Source organism: Gymnoscopelus microlampas (assembly GCF_963454915.1).
Source record: "Gymnoscopelus microlampas genome assembly, chromosome: 11".
In the NCBI taxonomy this organism is placed as follows: Eukaryota; Metazoa; Chordata; class Actinopteri; order Myctophiformes; family Myctophidae; genus Gymnoscopelus; species Gymnoscopelus microlampas.
In genome coordinates this window covers 37,489,507-37,512,770 of record NC_139948.1, presented here as the reverse complement: position 1 = coordinate 37,512,770, position 23,264 = coordinate 37,489,507, and the positions used below count along the sequence as shown (strand labels likewise).

At 43.1% G+C, this 23,264-nt stretch overlaps 1 protein-coding gene across 4 annotated transcripts in view; it reads left to right on the top strand.

The window, feature by feature from the left end:
• Positions 1 to 1,232: 1,232 nt before the first annotated feature.
• Positions 1,233 to 23,264, top strand: part of LOC311056252 (dynamin-2-like) — a 45,330-nt gene continuing 23,298 nt past the window's right edge. For all 4 annotated transcript variants that reach the window (XM_084072737.1, XM_084072735.1, XM_084072736.1 and 1 more), the window contains exons 1-10: positions 1,233 to 1,708; positions 15,094 to 15,167; positions 15,762 to 15,911; positions 16,461 to 16,664; positions 17,419 to 17,517; positions 17,671 to 17,831; positions 18,437 to 18,579; positions 19,152 to 19,287; positions 20,599 to 20,666; positions 21,315 to 21,453. In XM_084072737.1, coding sequence (XP_083928863.1) covers positions 1,548 to 1,708; positions 15,094 to 15,167; positions 15,762 to 15,911; positions 16,461 to 16,664; positions 17,419 to 17,517; positions 17,671 to 17,831; positions 18,437 to 18,579; positions 19,152 to 19,287; positions 20,599 to 20,666; positions 21,315 to 21,453 — 1,335 coding nt within the window. In that variant the 5' untranslated portion in view covers positions 1,233 to 1,547. The remainder of the gene's footprint in view (positions 1,709 to 15,093; positions 15,168 to 15,761; positions 15,912 to 16,460; positions 16,665 to 17,418; positions 17,518 to 17,670; positions 17,832 to 18,436; positions 18,580 to 19,151; positions 19,288 to 20,598; positions 20,667 to 21,314; positions 21,454 to 23,264) is intronic.

Sequence of the window (23,264 nt, the reverse complement as noted above, 5' to 3'; positions counted from 1 at the left end):
CGATCTACAAGCTCACAGCGACGCGTTGTGAGCTTGTAGATTTGCTATTTTCAAAAAAGAAAAGAAATAGAAAAATGTAGTAGTTTTGGATTTTAACAACACATCTGGTACGGGGGTCCCTGGCACAAAATATTTTCAGATGGGGGTCTGCAGGACAAATGCATATTAATCTGAGGGTCCTTGACATGAAAATGTTTGAGAACCACTGGTTTAATAACATTTAGGAAACAAGCCCAAATAAGCAACTACACTTTAGAAACAAGCCCCAAAAAACGCGAACAGCGCAACTACCAATATTTACAAGCAACTGTACAGAAAAACAAGCCAAAAGTCGCTTATAATAAGCAGACCTGGTAACCCTGACTAAAACGTGTGAGGTGACAGGCTCTCTATTGACAGTCCAGTTGACCAATGAGAAGCTGTTAAATCAAAGACAAACCCACGCCCTCTCACGAGTGAAGTAATACCTCATGTCGCCAGCAGGGTCACAATTCTCCCCGCAGTACCCGTGGAAAGCCTGCTTTACCATTTACTGCTCGGTGCTTAGATCCGTTCCAGAGCCCGCCATCTGTATCCGGGTAATTTTCACACAAATCACAAGCCCACACACATACAGTTTCCGTATCCGCTCTGGACCAGAAATGCAAACTGCAAAGTAGAATTGATCCCATTCTACAATGAAGACGAAGGCGTGATTGAAAGGCAGCTAAATCAGCCAATGAACTGGCCAGGATTCCAGACAGGAGGGAGGGGCTTCCACTCACCGGTTTTAGCATCGGATGTAGTCTCTCTCCTGACCAGTGTTGCCATGTCGGCTTATTATAAGCGACTTTGGGCTTATTTTTCTGTAAAGTTGTTTGTAAATATTGGTAGTGCTGGTTGTGTTTTTTTGGGGCTTGTTACTAAAGTGTTAGTTGCTTTTTACCCCAAAAAAATGTAATTATTATTCAAACCAGTGGTTCTCAAATATTTCCATGTAATGGACCCCCAAATTAATTGTCCCAAAACCCCAGCTGAAAATGTTTTGTGCCAGGGAGCCCCGCATACCAGATTTGAGATAGAATTTTTCAATAATATTCAAAATATTCCACATTTTATTGCAAGAGTTTTTGAAAATAGCCGAATGGTTTAAAGCGCTCATAAATTGCTTCTTTTGGGCTTGCTTTCCTAGACCTAGTTGCTTGTTTCACTCTCGGAACCTGGCAACCCTGCCCCTGACCGGATGGCGATGCGTAGAGGAAGTTTTGTTTTGTGAGTTTGGGCACTCCGTCCCCCCTTTTTTTTCCTGACTTTGAACAATTTAACGCGTTAAAAATAACAATAAAATGTTATTTTTGTGAACGGAGGGAACGCTAATGGCATAAGGTTTCCCCTAAAAGTGCAAAGGAGGGAACTGTTTCGAAGCGCTGGGTGGAATTAACTGAACACTTTAGGAGGAGAGTAACCCGAGCAGCAGCTTGCTGCTAAGCTAACGTCAGCTAGCCTCCCAGACAGGTTGTGTGTTGAGCTAGAGGAGAGGAGAGGAGAGCCGGACCCAGCCAGCCACCATGGGGAACCGGGGGATGGAGGACCTGATCCCCCTCATCAACAAGCTTCAAGACGCCTTCAGCACCATCGGACAGAGCTGTAACTTGGACCTGCCGCAGATCGCCGTGGTCGGTGGACAGAGTGCTGGGAAGAGCTCGGTCTTGGAGAATTTCGTTGGCAGGTATAACTAACTAACTTGTTATTTGTGTGTGTGTGTTCTCTCGGTCAATAATAGCCTTGGATCAAGACGATCATGGATGTATTTGATCGAGTCTGACTTTCACTTTCGTGTCTATCATAGATATGCAAGTGTCAAAATCGATAACATACATCTATGATAGTCTTGATCCAAGGCTATAGGTTAATAACAAAGATCACCTTTGCCACCCTTTTAGTTTGTTTGTTTATTACCCACTGAATGAAATTGCTCGTTTGATCGCTAATATGCAGGTGAATGTGAACCTGTAGCAGCAGCTGCCTCAGTCAGTGTTGCCAGATTTTGGTCTTTGAAAACAAGCCCAAAAGAAGCTACTATAGGCTACATGAGACCTTTAAACCTATATACATTGGCTGTTTGAAAATAGCCGATCTACAAAATAAGCCACTCCACTTTTAGCGGAGCAGCTAAGTGCTACGATCTTTCAATTTATGATAAAAGCGTGAAAATTGGCGTGAGCAGTCTCCATGGGTCACTTGACAAGAATATTGTCTGAGCCATTTGTAATTTCAAGATGGCGGCCATTTTTCAAGATGGCCGACACCTTAGTGGGCAGTTAAGTGATATGATGGTTTATTTGGTGATACAAGCATGAAAATTGGCATGAGCAGTCTCTGTGGGTCACTTGACAATAGGCCACCCACAGCTATTTGAAATTTCAAGATGGCGGCCATTTTTCAAGATGGCAAACACTTTAGTGGAGCAATTAAGTTATATAATGGGTTATTTGGTGATACAAGCATGAACATTGGCATGAGCAGTCTCTCTGGGTCACTTGACGATAGGCCACCCACAGCTACTTCAAATTTCAAGATGGCGGCCATTTTTCAAGATGGCCAACACTTTAGGGGAGCAATTAAGTTATATAATGGTTTATTTGGTGATACAAGCATTACATTTGGCATGAGCAGTCTCTAAGGGTTGCTTGACAAGAAAACACTCCCAGCCACTTGAAATTTCTATTTTCAAGATGGTCACCCCCTGGATCCTCAAAAGACATTTTCTCATAGAAATGTATGTTTTTTTTCTTCATTAAGGACGATTATTATTATTATTATTATGCTAAAACAGTTGTGTTGATCATAGATAGATTAGATAAGAGTGAATATCTGCACTACCAGGGCACACTGGTGATATATCACTGCTGTTAAACCTCAGAGTGGGGTTCAATGTCAGCTAATTGAAAGTTAGTATCCCAAATGCTGTCTAATTTACCCCAAAACAGTTAGATAGCCGCACCTGAATTGACAGGTTGTGCCAGTGCGGGAGAGCCTAGCCAAGGTTAATGGGGTTTTAATTAACCGGATGGTGTACAGATCGCATGGGATTTAAATGGCATTGGATGAACGATCGGACTAAGTGTTGGGTTAAGGCACAAACTTAGTTGTATCCCATACATCAAAGTGCTTGGTAAAAGGTGGTAAAAGGATAAACCCTCTGCCTCTGCCTATGCTGCAGACATGGCAGAAGCCATCATAACAGTTGTGAAAACTAACTGGGACAGATGTTTCATTTGTCAGCAGGTCACCAAGGAAAAACTCATTCAGCCAAGTTTATTCAACAGAGAGCACGATCGTACTGGTCATGATACCATTGCAAGAAATGTTCCATTATTTCATAAGATCAATGCTCTGCCTATCTTACTTAGTCCAACCCGACTAGATGAAGGTGATGGCATAGAAAGCACATTGACAAGAAACAGAGCAACATATCATTCAAGCTGTTCAACAACACAGAGCTGGAAAGGGCCCAAAAGAGAGCATCTACATCTGCTGAAGACACTGAAGATACCAAAGATATCCATGTCAAGAGACTAAGAAGATCTAATGTATGACCGGTCCAGTGATGTCACAACTGTGAACGAGGCCAGGCTTGATCTCTTTGCCAGAAAGCAAAGACGATATGACTTGATCCTGCCAACTCAAGCAGCACTCAAAGAGCATGCCAAACGTGCTTCTTATGAGGCTGGATACGTGTGGGGACAGGCATTGAAGCGACCTCCACAAATGCCGAGCCCATCTGACTGGAGATGGGTGGAACAGGACGAGAAGTGGAAAGTCTTCTGGACTCCACTTCCACCTATTGCGGAGAGTTGTTGGGAGTTGACCAATTGTGGGTGCACCAAGGCATGTACTGGAAGGTGTAAGTGCTTCAGATATGGACCCAGTTTCACATGCCTATGTAATTGCCCCTGCTACAACCTATATTTGCATGTTTATTTTGCCAGAGTTATTCCCCGTTGTCCTCTGTGTTTTCAAGGGTAGGCCTATGGCTCGGCTTCCCCTCGCCACATCGGCGCATCATGTTTTACTTTGTATCTAGTCTATTACTGTGTAATTTTCAGTTGTTACTTTGTAACATTGCTTCCACTACCTTCCACTGCCATATCTAACAGTGAAGCACATTTTCAGTTTAGTTCCTTAGTATAGTTTGTCATGGTTCCGTGGCTATTGCCATTCAGTGTTAGCCATTGCTCATAATTTTGGAGCACTGTCCGTTCAGCACCACAACTGTGCTTATCAGCACCACAACTGTGTTAATTTATTCATCTTATTTTTTGTTTCCCCACCCCTTAGTATCTATTTGACACATGTAATGGCTGTTGGTTTAAAAAAAAAAGATATATATTATCCTCCCTTGTGACTGTTACCTTGTCGTGGTAAGGGACCTTGTGTAAGCCTACCTCAGTGAACACTGAGAGCTATGCCGGTGGGAGGCAACTCCTGACAGGTTTTACCAAACTGGACAGCTTGTGGGCGAGGAGTCAGACAAAACACAGTCAAACAACCTCTCTTGACAGAGCTTTTTGAGGAACCCAATACATTTCTATGAGAAAAGGTATCATTTAAGGATCCACATGGCGCACGGCAGACATCTTGAAATTTCAAGTGGCTGTGGGCGGTTTCTTGTCAAATGACCTTTTGAGACGGCTCATGGCAATTTTCATGCTTGTATCACCAACTAAATGATTTCTTAAGCTTAACTGCTCCACTAAGGCGGTGGCCATCTTGAAAAATGGCCGCCATTTTGAAATTTCAAGTAGCTGTGGGTGAATTATTGTCAAATGACCCACAGAGACTGCTCATGCCAATTTTCATACTTGTATCACCAAATGAACCATTATATAACTTAAATGCTCCACTAAAGTGTCGGCCATCTTGAAAAATGGCCACCATCTTGAAATTTCAAGTAGCTGTGGGTGGCTTATTGTCAAGTGACCCACAGAGACTGCTCATGCCAATTTTCATGCTTGTATCACCAAATAAACCATCATATCACTTAACTGCCCACTAAGGTATCGGCCATCTTGAAAAATGGCCGCCATCTTGAAATTACAAATGGCTCAGACAATATTCTTGTCAAGTGACCCATGGAGACTGCTCATGCCAATTTTCACGCTTTTATCATCAACTGAAAGATTCTGCCAGAAAAAAGCATTTAGCCGCTCCACTATTTAGAAACAAGCCCAAAAGACCGCAACCACCAATATTTACAATCGACTTTACAGGAACACCAGGCCCAAAGTGGCTTATAATAAGCAGACATGGTATGTCTGTTGACGTTACGCATTCGTCGTAAACCAAGGTGCGCCCTTTGCGTGACATAAGCCAACGTTGATGGATTGTAATAATTTAAGTTTACGTGAATTGGTTATAAATGGTGTGCAAACACACACAACAGTGTGCAAAATAAACACTGATATGCAATCAAACTGCACAGTTAATCCCTCACATAATATGTATATGTAACCAACCAGGTTGACAGTAAATTCACTTGTTTCTAGTGGTAGACATTGCAGGTGCATAAATATATACCTTGGTTACATTTTTACACTATAACTGTACTCTACTATGTCAGTGGTTCTTCAACGTTTAACAGGCCAAGGACCCCTTAGCTGAGAGAGAGAGATGAAGCAGGGACCCCCCACTACATAAAGTATACAATTGTGTAGCAGATCATGCTTTTGCATAGATTTTATAGATGGCTTCATAGACTTGTTTGACAGCACTATCATCAGTGTTGTGTAAATTCATGTTTTTTAATGTGTTGGATTTGCGTTAATGTGTATTTTAAGACATTTAACCACTTATTCAATATTTAGTAAACTTGACCTTTCACACTTTCCTGAAAATAGCAGATCTACAAGCTCAAAACAACCTCGCAGTGTGAGACGTTTTGAGGCCTAGTATCCTGAGTTCTCCTCAGGATAGGGATGCTAGGGTTCAAGTGGTTAATAATGTAAAATCCTATCACACAAAAATTTGGCAGCCCCCCTGTAGTATTTCTTAGGACCCCCTAGGGGTCCAGAACCCCCTGTTGACCTTTTCTCTCTCTCTCTCTCTCTCTCTCTCTTTCTCTCTCTCTCTCTGTAAACGAGCCTCGAAAGCAACTACTCGGAAGTTAGATGGTTGCAAATACTCTTTTGAAGAATGTAATCCCACTTGAAATATCCAGTGACATGCATATTTAAATATGATTGATCAATGGGTTTTTATAAATGTTAATCGTTTTCTTTTTATTTGTAGCTTTGTTTAAGTAATTCCATTGTTTAAGTAATATCAAACACTAACTGCAGACTGTTATTCTAGACATGCCATTTTTGTCTTTGTTCTGCTTGGCCATTGTTCTGAGCATAAACTATTTTTTCCAGTGGTTCTATTTATAATTTCTTGCCACAACTAGAATGTACTATAGGTCAGGAAGGATACTCCCCTGTCACTCGAGAACCCACTTATTTGTAGATCAAAGCTGTTTAAAGCTGTTAGATTTTAGCTATAACCATTATTTTATAATTTGTTATTCAAAAATAGCAGATATACAAGCTCATGGTGCTCATATGAGCTTGTAGAACAAAAGAAATGGTGCACATTTGTGCAAATCTTTGAATATACATATTTTTAAAGCGAACATTTGTAACTCAAATCTTTGCTTCTGGGGTCCCTGGAACAAAATATTTTGAGATGGGAGTCGGCGGCCAAATACTTATCATTTTGGGAGTCCTTGACAATTATGAAACAAGTTTGATCAGGGCCAGACGGTTGGCGTAACCGTCTGGACACCTAGGCTGGTAATCCAGCCTGACAGCGGGTCGCAGGTTCGACTCCCGATCCCGACAACCTTTGCTGCCCGATCCCGACAACCTTTGCTGCGTGTTACCCCCTATATCTCTCCCCATCACCTGTCAGCTTACTGTCCTATCAAATAAAGGCATAAAAGCCAAAAAGAAAATCTTTAAAAAAAAAGTTTGAGCACCACTGATATAGCAACATAGGTTTTTCAGAAACCTGTTAGGATTTAGAAGACATTTGTAGATGCGTTCCCGGATTAAATGGGTTAATACTTTTGTATTCAGCACTTACAGCGTCCTCATGGCCCACCAGTGGTCCCCGGTCCACAGGTTGAGAATCACTGATTTAGAACATGAGGTTTATTTATGTTGAGTCAGACAGTGCAACTACAGGGCCAGTAACAACTTCCCTGCTCCTCTTCCTGTTTCGCCGGAGCTGATATGCATGTTGTAACATCTTTCAGTTTTTGTATTTTATTTTGTAGTAAATTAACCCAGTGGTTTTCAACCTTGTCCGGCCGTGACCTACCAAAATAATCATATTTGAACTGGCGACCCCCCTATGGAATGTAGGAGTTGAGGCATTCAATTTAGTTTGACTTGCTTCCACAGATAAATATTGTGAAAATAGCCTCGCCATGCGAGGCGGTGCGAGCTTTATTATTTGACAAATTTAATTTATTATTTGACAATACTATACAGTTTTTATAGTATAGTTTGTTGATTACTTTTGATGCTGTAATGATCTTTTTCATTTGCTTTCCTTCTTAAAAGTCTTTAAATTGTCACTTCACTGTCATCTGGGGACCCTGTGAAACTGAACCAGTGAATTAACCCCTAGGGCTCTTTAACACGCCGGCCGGCCCTGTCCTCTCCCACATCAACAGACAGTGTGTGTGATTCCCCTGCGGATAACGACACAAAACAAGCTCACTCTAAAGCAGCTTGTTTAGCAGGTTTCCCCCCATTGAAAGTTAACACAGTGTGTCACCCAACCCACAGACACACACACACACACACACACACGCGCACACACACACACATACAGTACACACTACACACACATGCACGTGAATGCAGGTATGTGTGCAGAGAGGGAGTAGGCCCACTTTTAAGATGGGGCATGTACAGTATGTAGACAGCCCTGTGGTGGTTAGTGGTTTACACATCTATAGGCCAGAGCATGTTGTAAGTTAACCGCCCGTAGTCGGGAATTCACACTCCGATTAGCCCGCCTCTCAACACACATTAATTCAGATGAGAGGGACTTTGCACCGTGAGGACAGTTTGACACATATCTGCTGTAATTAACATGAGACGTAGGTTGGTGACCTCGATTCTTCTGCCTGAGCGGAGCAAGGCCCCTCCCCTCCCCGTTGACAGGGCCAACATATACCCATGTCCATGCCGTCAGAGGTGGTACAACAAGCCCTTTGCAGATAGGAGAGCCGGCAATGTATTATTATTCAGCTCCATGCCATCCATGCTCAACCATTTTATTATGTTGCTTCTGAATAGCATGTCAAAAAATCTTAGCCGCTCCCCGCCCCGGACATAATATAGCCTTGCAAATGATTATTTTAAAGCGACAGCACAGTAGCTGCTGACTGACTGAGTGCAGCTGGATTTACTAGCTGTCCTTTTGGGTCAATGAGCTGGAACAGTGGCAGTCGGACACACACACACACACACACACACACACGCGCGCGCGCAAGGTTACATCTGACTTCCATACGGAAGGGGTGGTGCTGCTTGTCTTCTCTAGTAACAGACTGAGACCGATTGATCATCTGAGATGTCCATTTTAAACCTGATTTTATACTTAGTTGCGTGCCGGCATCGTGCTCAGTAAATAGCAGCTCTACAAGCTCGCAACGCATCACGAATGTGACGCGTTGTTGTGAGCTTGTATGCTGTATCTGCTATTTTACAGCAGGCAACACCAGTGTGCAAGTGTAAATCAGGCTTTGTTTTTAAACCAGTGACAGGAAAGCCTCTGAGCAAAGTCTAAAGCTTTAACGTTATGTAAACACTGTCTGAAGACATTTATATGGTCACTGTCGGCTGGAATCACCATTATTATTATTATTTCTTTCTTTAATAGATCAATGCTATTGGTCACTTTACGTCTCTCTTTGGATTATACAAATATTTAACCACTTCCGGCACTATGTAACTTTTTTAATGAATAAAATGTATTTTTCTCCCATCTCTATGGTAGAGTATGTTAATACAATATAACGTATACAATTGGGGTGGTTGTATTTTGTCTCCCTGCTCTTCTATTGAGACATTTAGCTCTGACACAAATTCTGACCTGATGGTCAAGAGATTCAATGTATCCCCTGAGCAAGCAAGCAGGCTCTATTAGCTCAATGGTAAAACCAGGGTGAAAGTAGTGCTCCCGACTAAATGTCACAACTCAATTAGGGCCATCGGAACAGGTTTTTCCATTTGTTCATATACATTTCCCAGCCAACAGCGATGCTACAGTAGTATGTCAGCTGTATTGCGACTGTCGTCTCACCAGCAAGCACGCTCATGAGTTCTGATGTGGTGTGTTGTGAAATGCTTCCTCTGTAGTGGAAAAGGGAAGATATTGAATTGAGCTGTGGCGTGTGAACACTGAGCTGGTGCTGGTGTCTGCAGCGACCACTCTGTGGTTCCTCTAGCTGCCAAGGTCTGTCTCTGTCACCATGAGAAGGGCGTGTTTGTGTGTGAAAGGCCAGATTCATCTCTATTTCCCAAAGGCAGTTAAAAAAGAATCTGTCTCTCTTGTCTAAAGCACCAACAATGTGAACAGAGTCATTCAGTAATGAGAACAAACGTGCACGTACACACACACACACACACACACACACACACACACACACACACACACACACACACACACACACACACACACACACACACACACACACACACACACACACACACACACCCTTTAGAGTGTAACTGCTCCTCCTCTCCTGTCTTTCTCTCCCGCCCAAATTCTATGCTGATGTAGCGCTGGCCAATATATCGATATTATATTGTGACATGAGACCAGATATCATCTGGGATTTTGCATGTTCGTTGTAATATTGTGATATAGCATAAGTGTTCTCCTCTCCTGATTTAAATCACTTAAGTTTTATTTTATACTTTGTCAAAACATGTAAAAGACAATTTATATTATTATCACAATATGATATTATCATTATCATCACAATATTGATCGAGGTATCAATATTGTGGTATTAAGTAACAAATATTGTGACATATGATTTTGTCCATATGGCCCAGTCCTGTGCTGATGTCATGATCTGATATGCTTGTGCTAGCAGGCTAATGTCCTGCCATATTATTTCTCTGCTGTTTCTGTTGTCATGTCCCTGCGGTCACTACACCATATGTTGGGCAACTATTTTGCAACTAGTTGTAGCTTGTGAAAGTAGGACCATATTTGCTGCTGAAGAACTCCATGGATGACTGTTTATGCGTGTTCTGCAGGACAGGAACTAATTAAATCACTGTGACCGACTCAAAGGGTATGTGTGTGTGTGTGTGTGTGTGTGTGTGTGTGTGTGTGTGTGTGTGTGTGTGTGTGTGTGTGTGTGTGTGTGTGTGCGTGTGCGTGTGTGCGCGTGCCTAGGACCTACAAGTACATTCTACAAAACGGGACTCCCAGGCTGAACGTGGGTTAAAGTACTCTACAAGCAGCCTGTTTGTTATTCCAGCCTTTTAACTGTAGCGGTTGAAGCTCATTTGAAGCTTCAGGATGAATAAATAATAGAAAAGTCCAATGCTGGCCTGCACTCTGCAGGCCTTATTTTGGAGGGTTCACCAGCCTCTCTAGACAGACCTGCCCTTAGTTCAGTGGTGTAAATGGCCCTTAACAGCTGTTAACAAACACTCCAGGAAATAATACAAAGCCAGTTCAGGCCTGTTGCCAAATGCAGCTTGGCTTTAGCATAATTGCTCTGTGTTGAATCGCATTTGGTCTAACAAAGTAAAACAAGAAGTCCCCAGTCCTCTCCATGGTTTAATGTGTATGTTATTGAATTCTGAATAACTCTTATTTAGGGATGACCAGGAAGGAAGTCTCCATTTTGACTGCGTTGTGATGTCATTGTCCCAAGAGGGCGTACGTCGTGGAGGTCATATCTTGCACAGCAAGCTGGCTTGGGCGGGGCTCTTATCTGATTCTGCTGCTGGTCGGCAAAGTGACAATACTATTAAACAGACAACCTGGTGGACTAAAAACACTGCTTGAATGAAACTGTTCTCTGAACAATGATGACATTGCTTATGTAGTCTAATTACTACATTTGATGTCAGGATTTGATCCAATTGGGCCTACGGATCCCTTTGAAGCTTGAAGAGCTTGCATCACTGGACCTTTGTTGAAAGAGTGACACTCGTTTATACTAGGCTGATGCCTTTTGGGAACACATGTCCTTCAGCAATACCCGTTGTCAGAGTACTTGGTGCGGTACTCCAGTGTTGATTTTGACAGCACATTTTGATTTAGTTTTAGTCATAGCCTTTTAAATAAAATTCTATTTAGTTTTAGTCATCTGAAACATTTTGCTGTTAGTCTAGTTTTAGTTGACTAAATATCATAAGATATTAGTCGCGACGCGTTGTGAGCTTGTAGATCTACTATTTTCAGATTGCAACACCCGAGCGCAACCAAACATAAAATGACTGGTCTTATTTCTACTGGATCTCTTCTCCACTAGATCCCTCACTAACATTTTAGTCTAGTTTTTATTTGTTGGCGAAATTGTCAATATATTTAGTCTTAGTTTTAGTCATCATAGCTTAGTTTTTATTTAGTTTTCGTCAGTGAAAAAAGGTAGTCGACGAACATTTTTCGTCATAGTTTTAGTCGACGAAATCTCAGATGTCAGAGTACTTAGTGTAGGACCCATTACCATAGTACTTGGAGACCAGTCATCATATCAATGACATGACATCAGGGATCTCCATATATGGGCATAAAAGGGACAGAGACGGAAACGTACACAGAGATTTGTGGATTTTTGGTGATCCGCTGATCTGACGGACTTCCCATTCGGCTCTGCACTCTCTTGGGTCCTCGCCGCTCCTCCGTGATAACACGGCATGTTTGAAGTCGATCGGTCAGGCTGTTCTCGAGATATGCAGGGGACACACAGCCTGGAGAGAATTTGTGCATTTATAGATGCATGTTTTTCATTTATATATTTTTATAACCAATTTTGTAGCATATATCCCATATCTTTGGTTTTGTCGAGAGCGATAGAGGGAGAGAGAGAGAGAGAATGTATTATGTAAATGTATGTTTTCTCATGCCAATAAGCCCCACTGAATTTAATTTGAGAGATTTTTGTAAACGAAAATAGCCGATTATGTTGAAGATGTTTTACCCTAAATTAGGTATGCCAGTGGTTCTGCCCACAGCATCTTCAGCCTACAGAAGCCTGGAGAGCAATCTTCCTGACTGTAGCATGGCCATGGCATGCGGGGAGCCCTGATTATTGTGCTCTGTGCCTTGTCACGGACCCACACGAGCAAATGAGCTCATTTGCATGCTGCCTGTGAGAACCATGCTGTGACCTCAAGGGGTTATTTTGCACACCAGACTTGATGTCCCCAAAATCCTGGGCAAATGGACTTTTTGCAGGGATGAGTCGTGCAGCAGCCTGCGGCTCCTTGAAATCAGTAATATGACTGTTTAGGCTATGTGATGCAGAGGCCGTCACGGTCTTTAACCCCCCCCTGTTTGTATGCTTTCCCTGTCTCTCTGTTATATTTGAGGGAGGCTCTGGGACCGAAGCTCTTTGCTCGGCCATCCATAATGCATGAAATGATACACAATCTGCTTGGCCTCCTCTATCATTTACAGCACATCAATAATGGAAGCCCGGCCTCCCGCTTGTTTCAAAATGGGCCGTTGTTGTCGGGTTATGTACCCTCTCTGAATAGAATATCTGAAGTTCGGAAACACTTCTTTTGAGGTTGTGTTGTGTTGCCCAATTTATATTTCATCACTCGGTGTATAAATTAATAGTATCAATTTTCCGTCTTCAGATTAGCGTACGTTCCGTCTGGCCTCGTTTAGCAGGTGCTTTTTGTTCTCTTCATCGGAATTGGAGCCCAAAGTGTTCCGTCTGGTAGGCATTCATCTCGTCTGCCTTGATAAATCCATTGAGAGAGAGAGAGTGGTGTGTAACTGGAGCATTGCATTAATGCATTGGCACTCAGAAGTGACACTGTGACCGATGAGCTGCGTCTCTTTCAACTCCCTCTGTCTGCATGTCGTTCATTTCCAGCACCATGTCTGCCTCACTGTCTCTCCTCTTATCTCCTTTTCTCACTCCGTCCCTCTCCATTATTCCCTCACACCTATCCAGGGCTTTCTAGTGTGTGTGTGTGTGTGTGTGTGTGTGTGTGTGTGTGTGTGTGTGTGTGTGTGTGTGTGTGAGAGAGAGTGAGAAAGCAAGCATGTGCGTGCGTGTGCTCAGGGCACAATACTACTAGTACTTTTTTTTGCTGAAGTCAGGCCATCTGGAATGTTCCAGGTACTGATGCAGGCAGCATATAGCTGCAGCCCAGGTCTAGCATGAAGTATGACTACTGATGTACTATAGCCTATATTATTAGATTTCACTTTATTGATCCCAAGGGGGAAATTCAAGTGTAGTGCAGTAGCCAAGATAATACAAAAGGCACATAAAAACAAAACAAAGAAAAACCCTTCCACACTCCTGTTCTATGGCTGCAACTTTGCTTCCAGTCTGTCAGGCCTGGCTTCCCCCCCCCCCCCCCAGGCCTGTGGATCTGGCTGTGTAGACTGAAAGATGGGGAAGATAATAATTATATGGGTTAACGACAGACTCTGATGTTGTAGATACTAGATAGGATTGTTCCAGGACTCAGGACTACTAGCGTTTTGGTGATTACCACCAGATGTAGTGTGTTGTGTTACTTTCCTTCAGAACAAGGGTACTGAAGGCAGGGTGGAGCTTCTTCATATTGGGGCTGACTCAGCTACTCGTCAGCCCCAAGTGAGTTGGGCTGAAATTCCTCAGGTGCTGTGTCACTTTAACCCATTAAGACCTGAGGCCCATTCTACAAATGCCTTCTCAATCAGTAGTTCTCAAACTTTCTTGTGTCAAGGACCTCCAAATTGATATATATATATATATATATATATATATTTGGCCTCCGACCCCCCATCTGAAAATGGTTGTGCCAGGGACCCCCAAAAGACAAGACTTGTGTTAAAAATGTTCAAACAAGCTCGCGCCACGAAGTGACGTGCTTGTATATCTGCTTTTTTTGAGAACCACTGTTTTAAACCAATGTTCTAAATCCTAAGAGTTTACTGAAAAACGTATGATGATATATATATCTATAGCTAAAATCTAAAATGATGCATTCCCGGCTTTGATGGGTTAAAAAGAATGTGTTGTGCTGTGCATAAAAGCGCTCCAATATCACATTGTTTCCTCATGGGCGAGGTGTCTACTCTACTGTCTACCCAATGCTCCGTTGCCCAGATGGTTAAACATTGTTCAACCTTGGCTCACAGTTAGGTTACATTATGCTGAAGTTGCATCGACTATGAAGTAATAGTGAGATGATGTATAAGCACACTTCCTGAGAATGTTGGAACACCACACAAGACGATATCGAGTGTGAGACGCAAGACTATAATGTGGTTAAAGCATAACCTTGAGCGATGTCAACTGTATTATTGACACAGCCAGACTGCGGTGCACACACAAAGGCTTATCGTGGCTGAGCTGAAAGCAAGGGCCTCGTCTCTGCTCTAAACAGGCCCTGTATAGCTGTTTAATTGTTTGCAGAGGAAGGAACAAGTGTGTCGATATAAAAGCGCCACAGTACAAAATCAATGCAGCCATAATAACGACAAAGAGTGTGTGTGCATGAATTGATCTGTATCGCAAGGCTGTAAAATGATGACAGAGAAAACGACTGTCACATTTGATCTGTCCGGAGACAGATTGCAGGCACGTGAAATTCCCCTGCGCACATCAATTTACCACAGACCACAGGCCCGTGATTTTTGCCGCGGACCATGCCATGAGAAAATCACGCCCACGTGGTGGTCTGTGGTATGGACCTAATGGGTGTAATGAATAATTTAACTAACTAATCTTGTTTTCTCCGTCTTGTTTTTCTTTCTCCCGTTCTCTCTCATTCTGTCTCTTTTCTTGTTTCGACTCCCTATCGACTTTCTTGTAACCCCGTGCATCTCTCTCTCTCTGTCTCTCTCCCTTCCCCTCAGGGACTTCCTTCCACGTGGATCGGGCATCGTCACCCGCCGACCTCTTATCCTGCAGCTGGTCAACAATAAAGCAGGTGAGTCTCGCAGTCCTTTGCACAGCGATGCCCCCCCCTGTGCGCTTTCATCACTGTCCCGCCACTGTGGCCTCCACTCTACAGCGCCTTGGTTTCTGCCTTTATCTCTCTGTAATGCAACATTCTCTCTCTTACTCATTGCACCTGGTCTGCCCTCTCTCTCTACCTCCCTCCTAGGCCTGTCACAATTATTACATAATCGTCTGATAGCAATTATTTGTGATAATCGCAATTATTTTTGCATAATCGTCATAATCGTTTCCATGTTGAAAAATGTTCACACATTTTCAAATATATAAAAAAAAAGCAGAAATAGCAGATCTGCTATTTCTGCTTTTTTTTACATGTATAAAATGATTGAATATGTCAATAATTTGTATGTTTTCAGTTATTTGTCATATCTGCCCTGTGCAATGTTTTATTACGAAGCCTAAAAGGCTTCATATGTTCCAATGGTCAATGCCAAACAACACACAATTAAATCGTTAATCGCAAATTATTTGAGTGACAATTAATCGTCAACTTAAACTTGTAATCGTGACAGCCCTACTCCCTCCCTTCACTGTTTGTCCATTGCTCTGTGTCCCTGTGTAGAATATGCGGAGTTCCTGCACCTCAAAGGGAAGAAGTTTGTGGACTTCGAGGAGGTGCGGTCGGAGATCGAGGCGGAGACGGACCGGATCACCGGCTCCAACAAGGGCATCTCCTCCATCCCCATTAACCTGAGGGTGTACTCCCCGAACGGTAATGCTCTCGTCTCGACCACTAATGAAAACGCAGCTAGACGAGACGTAGCCAAGAGCCGCTCTCTTAACACCCCATGTGGCAGCCTCTGTATGGCACGCTCATCCCTCACACGGTGCCCAGTGCCCACAGTGGCAAGCTGTATCCACTCGTCAACACGCCTTTCATCTTTTTTTTTTGCTTCTCCCTGGAACAACATATTTTGATGGGTAAAACCATCAAACCCAAAATGATATGTATTTGGCCACGACCACCATCTCAAAATATTTTGTTCCAGGGACCCCCCAGAAGCAAAGATTTGAGTTAAACATTTTCTAAGATTTGCACAAATGTTGAAGATAAAAAAATAAATAGCAGATCTACAAGCTCATGTGCCGCGCTATGAGCTTGTAGATCTGCTATTTTTGAATAGCCAAAGTATAAAATAACGGTTATAGCTAGAAATCTAAAATGACACGGATGCGTTTCCGGATTGATTGGTTTATAATAGCATCTCATCTTGTCACGCGCTCTCCCTTGTCTTGTGTCTGTGTGTGTGCACCGTGTTAGTGCTGAACCTGACCCTGATCGACCTGCCGGGGATGACCAAGGTGGCGGTCGGGGACCAGCCCGTGGACATCGAGCACCAGATCCGGGAGATGTTGATGCAGTTCATCACCAAGGAGAGCTGTCTGATCCTGGCCGTCACGCCCGCCAACCAGGACCTGGCCAACTCTGACGCGCTCAAGATCGCCAAGGAGGTGGACCCACAGGGTACGGGGGGATTATTATAATCGTAGAAAATGTGTAAAGATGACAAAGGAGAACCCAGTCAGTCTTATGTTATCATGGATTATCATGGATCCAAATGATTTCAGCCATTTGGATTCCATAGAAGCCAGCATGTCTTCTATGGAAGCATGTTGCGCAGCGAAAATAGCCAATCTACAAGCTCTCAATGCGTCTGCGACGCATTGAGAGCTTGTAGATTAGCTGTTTTCTGTTATTATTTTAAGCATTTGTAGTGGTCAAACTAGCAATAATGTTCAGAAGCATTTTCCACAAAATCTTAATAGTTTTGGATATTTCATACTTTTGTAAAGGTTAAAGCCTCAGTGACTTCTTCACCTGGTGGCCTGTATGTAGAACAGCAGGATCAATATATTTTAACTAAAACATCACCATGTTACATATTGTGTTAATTGTTTTGGAATCAGCGCTAGTGGGGGGGCCAAATCGCACATTAGGTCTTGGCCATACAAACATTTTCAGCCGTGAGATTTTATTGTGCTTTAATCCATGTGTTATCCACTGCCTTACAGCACTGCTCTCTGTATGTAGTTTACCCTTTCATCTCCGGCTTCTTCATGTACTGTACTTTATTTATTTCTCATTGTAAACACTGCTGGGCAAAGGAACTTTACACTGGAGCGTGTTGTGAAATAACAGAATGAGGGTCAGATAAGTTGTGTTTGATCCACTTAGTGCTTATGATGTGGAGTGTATTACATTCTCCCTTTGTCTCCAGGTCTGCGCACCATTGGCGTTATCACAAAACTAGACCTGATGGACGAAGGGACGGACGCAAAGGACATCCTAGAGAATAAGCTTTTGCCGCTGCGTAGAGGTGAGGGTGATTCACAAGTAAACACACATGGACACGTCACACACACACACACACACACACACACACACACACACACACACACACACACACACACACACCAACCACAGAAAAATCTGCTCTCTTATGGACTACATTGTGTGGTTTTGTGTTCAGGATACATTGGTGTAGTAAACCGTAGTCAGAAGGACATAGATGGGAGGAAGGACATCAAAGCTGCACTGGCTGCAGAGAGGAAGTTCTTTCTATCCCACCCAGGCTATAGACACATGGCCGAGCGCATGGGCACACCGCACCTACAGAAGACCCTCAACCAGGTCTGCTGTGACCTATGGTCTCCTTTATTTTTATTTTATTGATTTGTTTGTATTGTATTGTTACATAATTATACATTTACAGTCAACTAGATCAGTGGTTCTCAACCTGTGGGTCGGGACCCGCAGGGGGGTCCCCACATGATTTATTTTGGGGGGGGGGGGTGTCCCCAGATGACAGTGAAGTGACAATTTAATACCTTAAAAAAAAAAAAAGAAAGAAAAAATATCACCACTGCATCAAAATTAATCAACAAACTATACTATAAAAACTGGTGAAACATTGGCCAAATTGTCAAATAATATAAGAAAGAGGAAAACATTTGTGAAAATAGCCGATCTACAAGCTCACAACGCCTCGCATTGCCTCGAGGCGTTGTGAGCTTGTAGAGCTGCTATTTTCGCAATATTTAAACAAAATGTAATGCCTCAACTCCTACATTCCAAGTGCTTATCAGGGTGTGGGGGGGTCCTGAGTTCATGTATGATTATTTTGGGCGGTCGCGGGCTGAAAAGGTTGAGAACCACTGCACTAGATGTAGTCTTCTACAGTCTTAATTGCTATTCTGCCCCATTAATGAAGATCCTTTTAAACATTCACTCTCTAGCAACTTACCAATCACATCCGGGATACCCTGCCCGGCCTGCGTAACAAGCTTCAGAGCCAGCTCCTCTCTCTGGAGAAGGAGGTGGAGGAGTACAAGAACTTCCGCCCTGACGACCCCACCCGCAAGACCAAGGCTTTATTACAGTTGAGTACAGTGGTGTAAAGTAACTAAGTACAGGTACTCAAGTACTGTACTTAAGTACAATTTTGAGATACTTTTACTTCTACCTCACTACATCTCAGAGGCAAATATTGTACTTTTTACTCCACTAGAATTATTTGAAAATGTTTGGGTACTAGTTACAAAACATACATTAACCACTTCAGCCCTATATACACTTCGGCTATTTTAAAATAGCACGTCACATTGTTGAAATGAATACTGAACACATATCACTACTAGGTTTGAAAACATCTATCAAATTAATAACTATGCTTGATGATTGATCGACAGAAACGTTTATATAAGTAAATAATTATTTGTTTTAGCGATGTATCGCTTAAATCATTTTGAAATATACAAATGTACAACACTAAAATGTGACTGCTTGTCTTTGTTCCATATTGTAAAATGAAAAGTCTTTGACTGCTGGGTGAGTATAGTAAGCAATTTGAAGATAACTGCCATCATTACCTGTTACTTAATGGTCTAATTAATCTGCACAAGATAATAACCATCATTAGCTGACGCCTTAATTCCATGTCTCACCCCTCAGGATGGTGCAGCAGTTCGGCGTGGACTTTGAGAAGTGCATCGAGGGCTCCGGGGACCAGGTGGACACCAACGAGCTGTCAGGTGGTGCCAAGATCAACCGCATCTTCCACGAGCGCTTAACCTACGAGCTGGTTAAGGTGAGGGCTGCGCGTTTCCCGGTGTCCGACTTTAACCCGGGCATGCTGTGGACCGCTGTGAAGTCTAGGAATGGGACGATAATCGTTTTTTATCGTTTATAGTGATAAAAAAAAAACTCACAATAATCGTATCACTGAGATTTAAATGTGTCGAGAATTTGTTCTCCGTTATACACTACGATGAATTCATTCGCTTTTGTTGAGCAGCGAATTCAGTACCACTTAAACCCTCTGTACTTGATAAAAACGGATTTGGTACGCTCTTATTTCACTACACAAATAGATTTTTCAAAAATAGCAGATCTACAAGCTCGCAGCGTGGCACGAAGTGACACGCTGTGAGCTTGTATATCTGCTATTTTTGAATAGCCAACGCTAACATCTAAAATGGCACAATGCTTTCCCGGTTTGAATGGGTTAACTAAGCATCTGTGTCATTTTAGACTTTAGATATATACTGTATATAGCACATTGGTTGGCTATTCAAAAATCTTGAACATTCTTGCAAATCTTTGAATATGTATATTTTTTTAAAGACAACATTTTTAACTCAAATATTTGCTTCTGGAGGTATTTTGAGATGAGGGTCTGCGGCCAAATACATATAATTTTGGGGGTCCTTGACATAAAAAAATCAAGGCTTCATGGGGTGTGTAATTGATCAAAAATAAGTCACTATTTGGGTGAACTACTCCTTTAAAGTACCTGTCCACCACTGCGAAGTCTACCGGTTCAACTCCACGTTGCACTCGGGTCTATACACAAACACGATTGGCCGTGTTTGGCGTATCGAAGTTCGGCAGGGAAGTTGATTTTTGCTGCTGCATGTAGCCTACTCCTATGGGCTACACCTGTCACCAGAGGGGTGTTGAATACAAGGAGTATAGGACTGAAGTGCTACGTCCTCCCGGCGGGAGCTCCTCACTGGCAGGTGAGCCAGTAGGGTACAACAATAGTGGCAACACAGAAAAGTATGGGGAGGAATTAATTGGCATTATGACTTAATTGGGGTAAAAAAAAAGAGGAGACCACCCACTCAAGTCCACAAGCAAGTGTCTAGTTTTATTTTTATTTTTAGCGAACGTTCCCCCCAGAATATGGATGCTTGGGTTCAAGTGGTTAACAAAAGTGGCATTTTAAGTTTTATGCATGTTTTGAATATCACAATAATATCGTTAATCGCAATTATTTTTTCCGCAATAATCGTGACATGTCATTTTCATATCGTTCCATCCCAAGTGAAGTCCTTTTGTTGACTAATGTGCTGTATAAGTGTGGTAAGGTAATATCTGCTTGTTCTCTGTCCCCCAGATCGTTTTTAATGAGAAGGAGCTGAGGAGGGAGATCAAGAATGCCATCAAGAACGTCCATGGTGTCAGGCAAGTGAAACGACAATCAGGCGGATCCTCTTTTCAGAGACGGACATCCTCCAGAATGCACTGGAAGCAGTTCACCACCAGTCTTCGCTAGGTGGACCGCTGCATAATCCACCTGCTTTCTCTCCCACCTGTTATTCTTCTTCTAAATGTGTTTACATAGCTATCACTGGCTCTTTCTATATGTACTGTATGTGAAACCTAACCTTTTTAATGTTTCCACCCCCCCCATCCTCTCCATCTTTTATCTATCACACCACCCACGCTGTTTTCTTTCGCTGTTGATGCGACATGACGACTTGTGGTGTGATTTTATGTTACGCAAACGTATTTATGTCTGCAAGTCTGTCTTAATTGTCTGGCTTTACTTTGTCTCAGTTTTTCCACTTACTTGCATGACACGTCCCGTCTGCACTTGTCTATTTTAATTGCTTGTTCACTCTTTGTCACTTTCGGTATTGTTCTGTCCTTGATGGAATGGCTGCCCGTTTCTTTTCATGTCTTTTTTCCTGCCTGTCTCCTAGTTATTAACCCCCTTGGTACAACGTGTGTCTTTGTCTTACCTGCACATCTGTCCCACCCACATTGTCCGTTAACGTTCCAATCCATCTTGTCTCCGTGTCTTCTTGTCTTCTCTGTGTGCGTCCTCAGAACGGGCCTGTTCACTCCCGACCTGGCGTTTGAGGCCATCGTGAAAAAGCAGATCGTTGAGCTGAAAACGCCCTGTCTCAAATGTATCGATATGGTCATACAGGAGCTCATCAACACAGTCAGGCAGTGCACCAACAAGGTACTGCGGGTGTCCAGCATCTCCCCCGAGCCCGAGCCCGGACACAGGGCATTGGGTGGGGGGCGAGGGGTGCGGCGAGTGGAGGGCACACCTGCACGGCGCACCTGTCGGCGGGTGTTAGCGGAAAAAAAAACATTGACTGTACTTAACCCATTAAAACCGGGAAAGCATCCGTGTCATTTTAGATTTTATACATTGTGCTGTTCAAAAATAGCAGATATACCAGCTCACAGCACGTCACTTAGTGCTGCGCTGTGAGCTTGTACATCTGCTATTTTTGAAACATTTAGAAAATTCGTAAAAGTCATTAGTTCGTGTGAGAACTAATGATTTAGAAGGCATTTATATGGGTCTTAATGGGATAAGCTGAGTGTTATTTTAGTCTGTATAACGCTGGCTCTGCACGGTTTGCCCTCCCTCAGCCCCCAGCCCTGACACCAGCCCTGTGCACAGGCAGTGCTGTCGTGTTGTGGAGTGTTGTGACGAGTGTAGTGGTGGTGTCGTCGTGGAGGTGAGGTGTCTTAAGGGGATTGATGTGTGTATGAGTGTGTGTATCCCTGAGCATCTCTCTGGGTCTGGTCTGGACAAGCTGCAGGTCTCACAGTAAGGACTACTTATTGTTATTATTATGAGTTATTTATTGGGGGGGGCGGGTTGAGTGGCACTCCTTGTGACCTTTCAGTTTAAAAGAGGAACTATGAAGCGGGACGAGAGTGAAATATGACACTGGCAAAGAGAGGAACTGTCCACAGACTTGACAGGATATGAAAAACCTGCAGCTTGTCCGTCTCTTGATTTTCTTTTTACTACTACAAAATGACTAACTTGAACAAACACGTTTGTCTTCTTTTCTTATTTCCTCTCTCTCCCACGTCCCCTTTTTTTCTGTCTGTCCTTTTTCTCTGTCTTTCCCTCTTCTCTCCACTACCTCCGTATTAAAAAAAATCAAATTGCCCACCCCCAACCCCCCCGTCTGCCCCCATCAGAACGGGGCTGTTCACCCCCGACCTGGCCTTCGAGGCGATAGTCAAAAAGCAGATCCTCAAACTGAAAGAGCCCAGCCTCAAATGCGTGGACCTCGTGGTGTCCGAGCTCACGGCGCTCGTCGCGAAGTGTGCCGTCAAGGTAACTTGGAGGGACAAGACCGCCACTGTGAGAAAACGGAGGTCTTCCTCCGTGAATGGCTGCCCGTCATCCATGTCAGCCCGATTCTTAAAAATACCCACCCTTCGTCCCCATGATGTCATCCATCCTCAGTGCTTGGATCGTGTCTCGCCCTCCCCACCCCCCACACACACACCCCCATTCCACTCCCACTTCCTTCCCTTCTTGTGGAAGCCTCCATGCCTTCCAGATCAAACATTGACTTGCAAATCACGTCTGAAATGTTTCAAGTGCTTATCAAAAGTGTCCCATCTTGCCCGCTCCCTGCTGTTCCCCCCCATTGAGTTTGATTTCAACCCATTAACCCATTCAATCCGGGAAAGTGTGATTTTAGATTTTAGCTATATATAATAGAGAGGACATTGGTTCGCTATTCAAACATTTTGAATATCTTTGTAAATCTTTGAATACATTTATATATTTTTAAAGTCCCTGGAACTAAATATTTTGAGATGCGGGTCGGCGGCCAAATGCATATCATTTTGGGTGCTCCTTGACATGAAAAAGTTTGAGCACCACTAATATAGCAGCAACATAAGATTTTTTCAGAAACCTGTTATCATTTGTAGAATGGGCCTCAGATCTGTATGGGTTAAAGTGAATTTCTCTTTTTATTTCCCTTGCCCACCATGTGGTTCCCTCCTTCT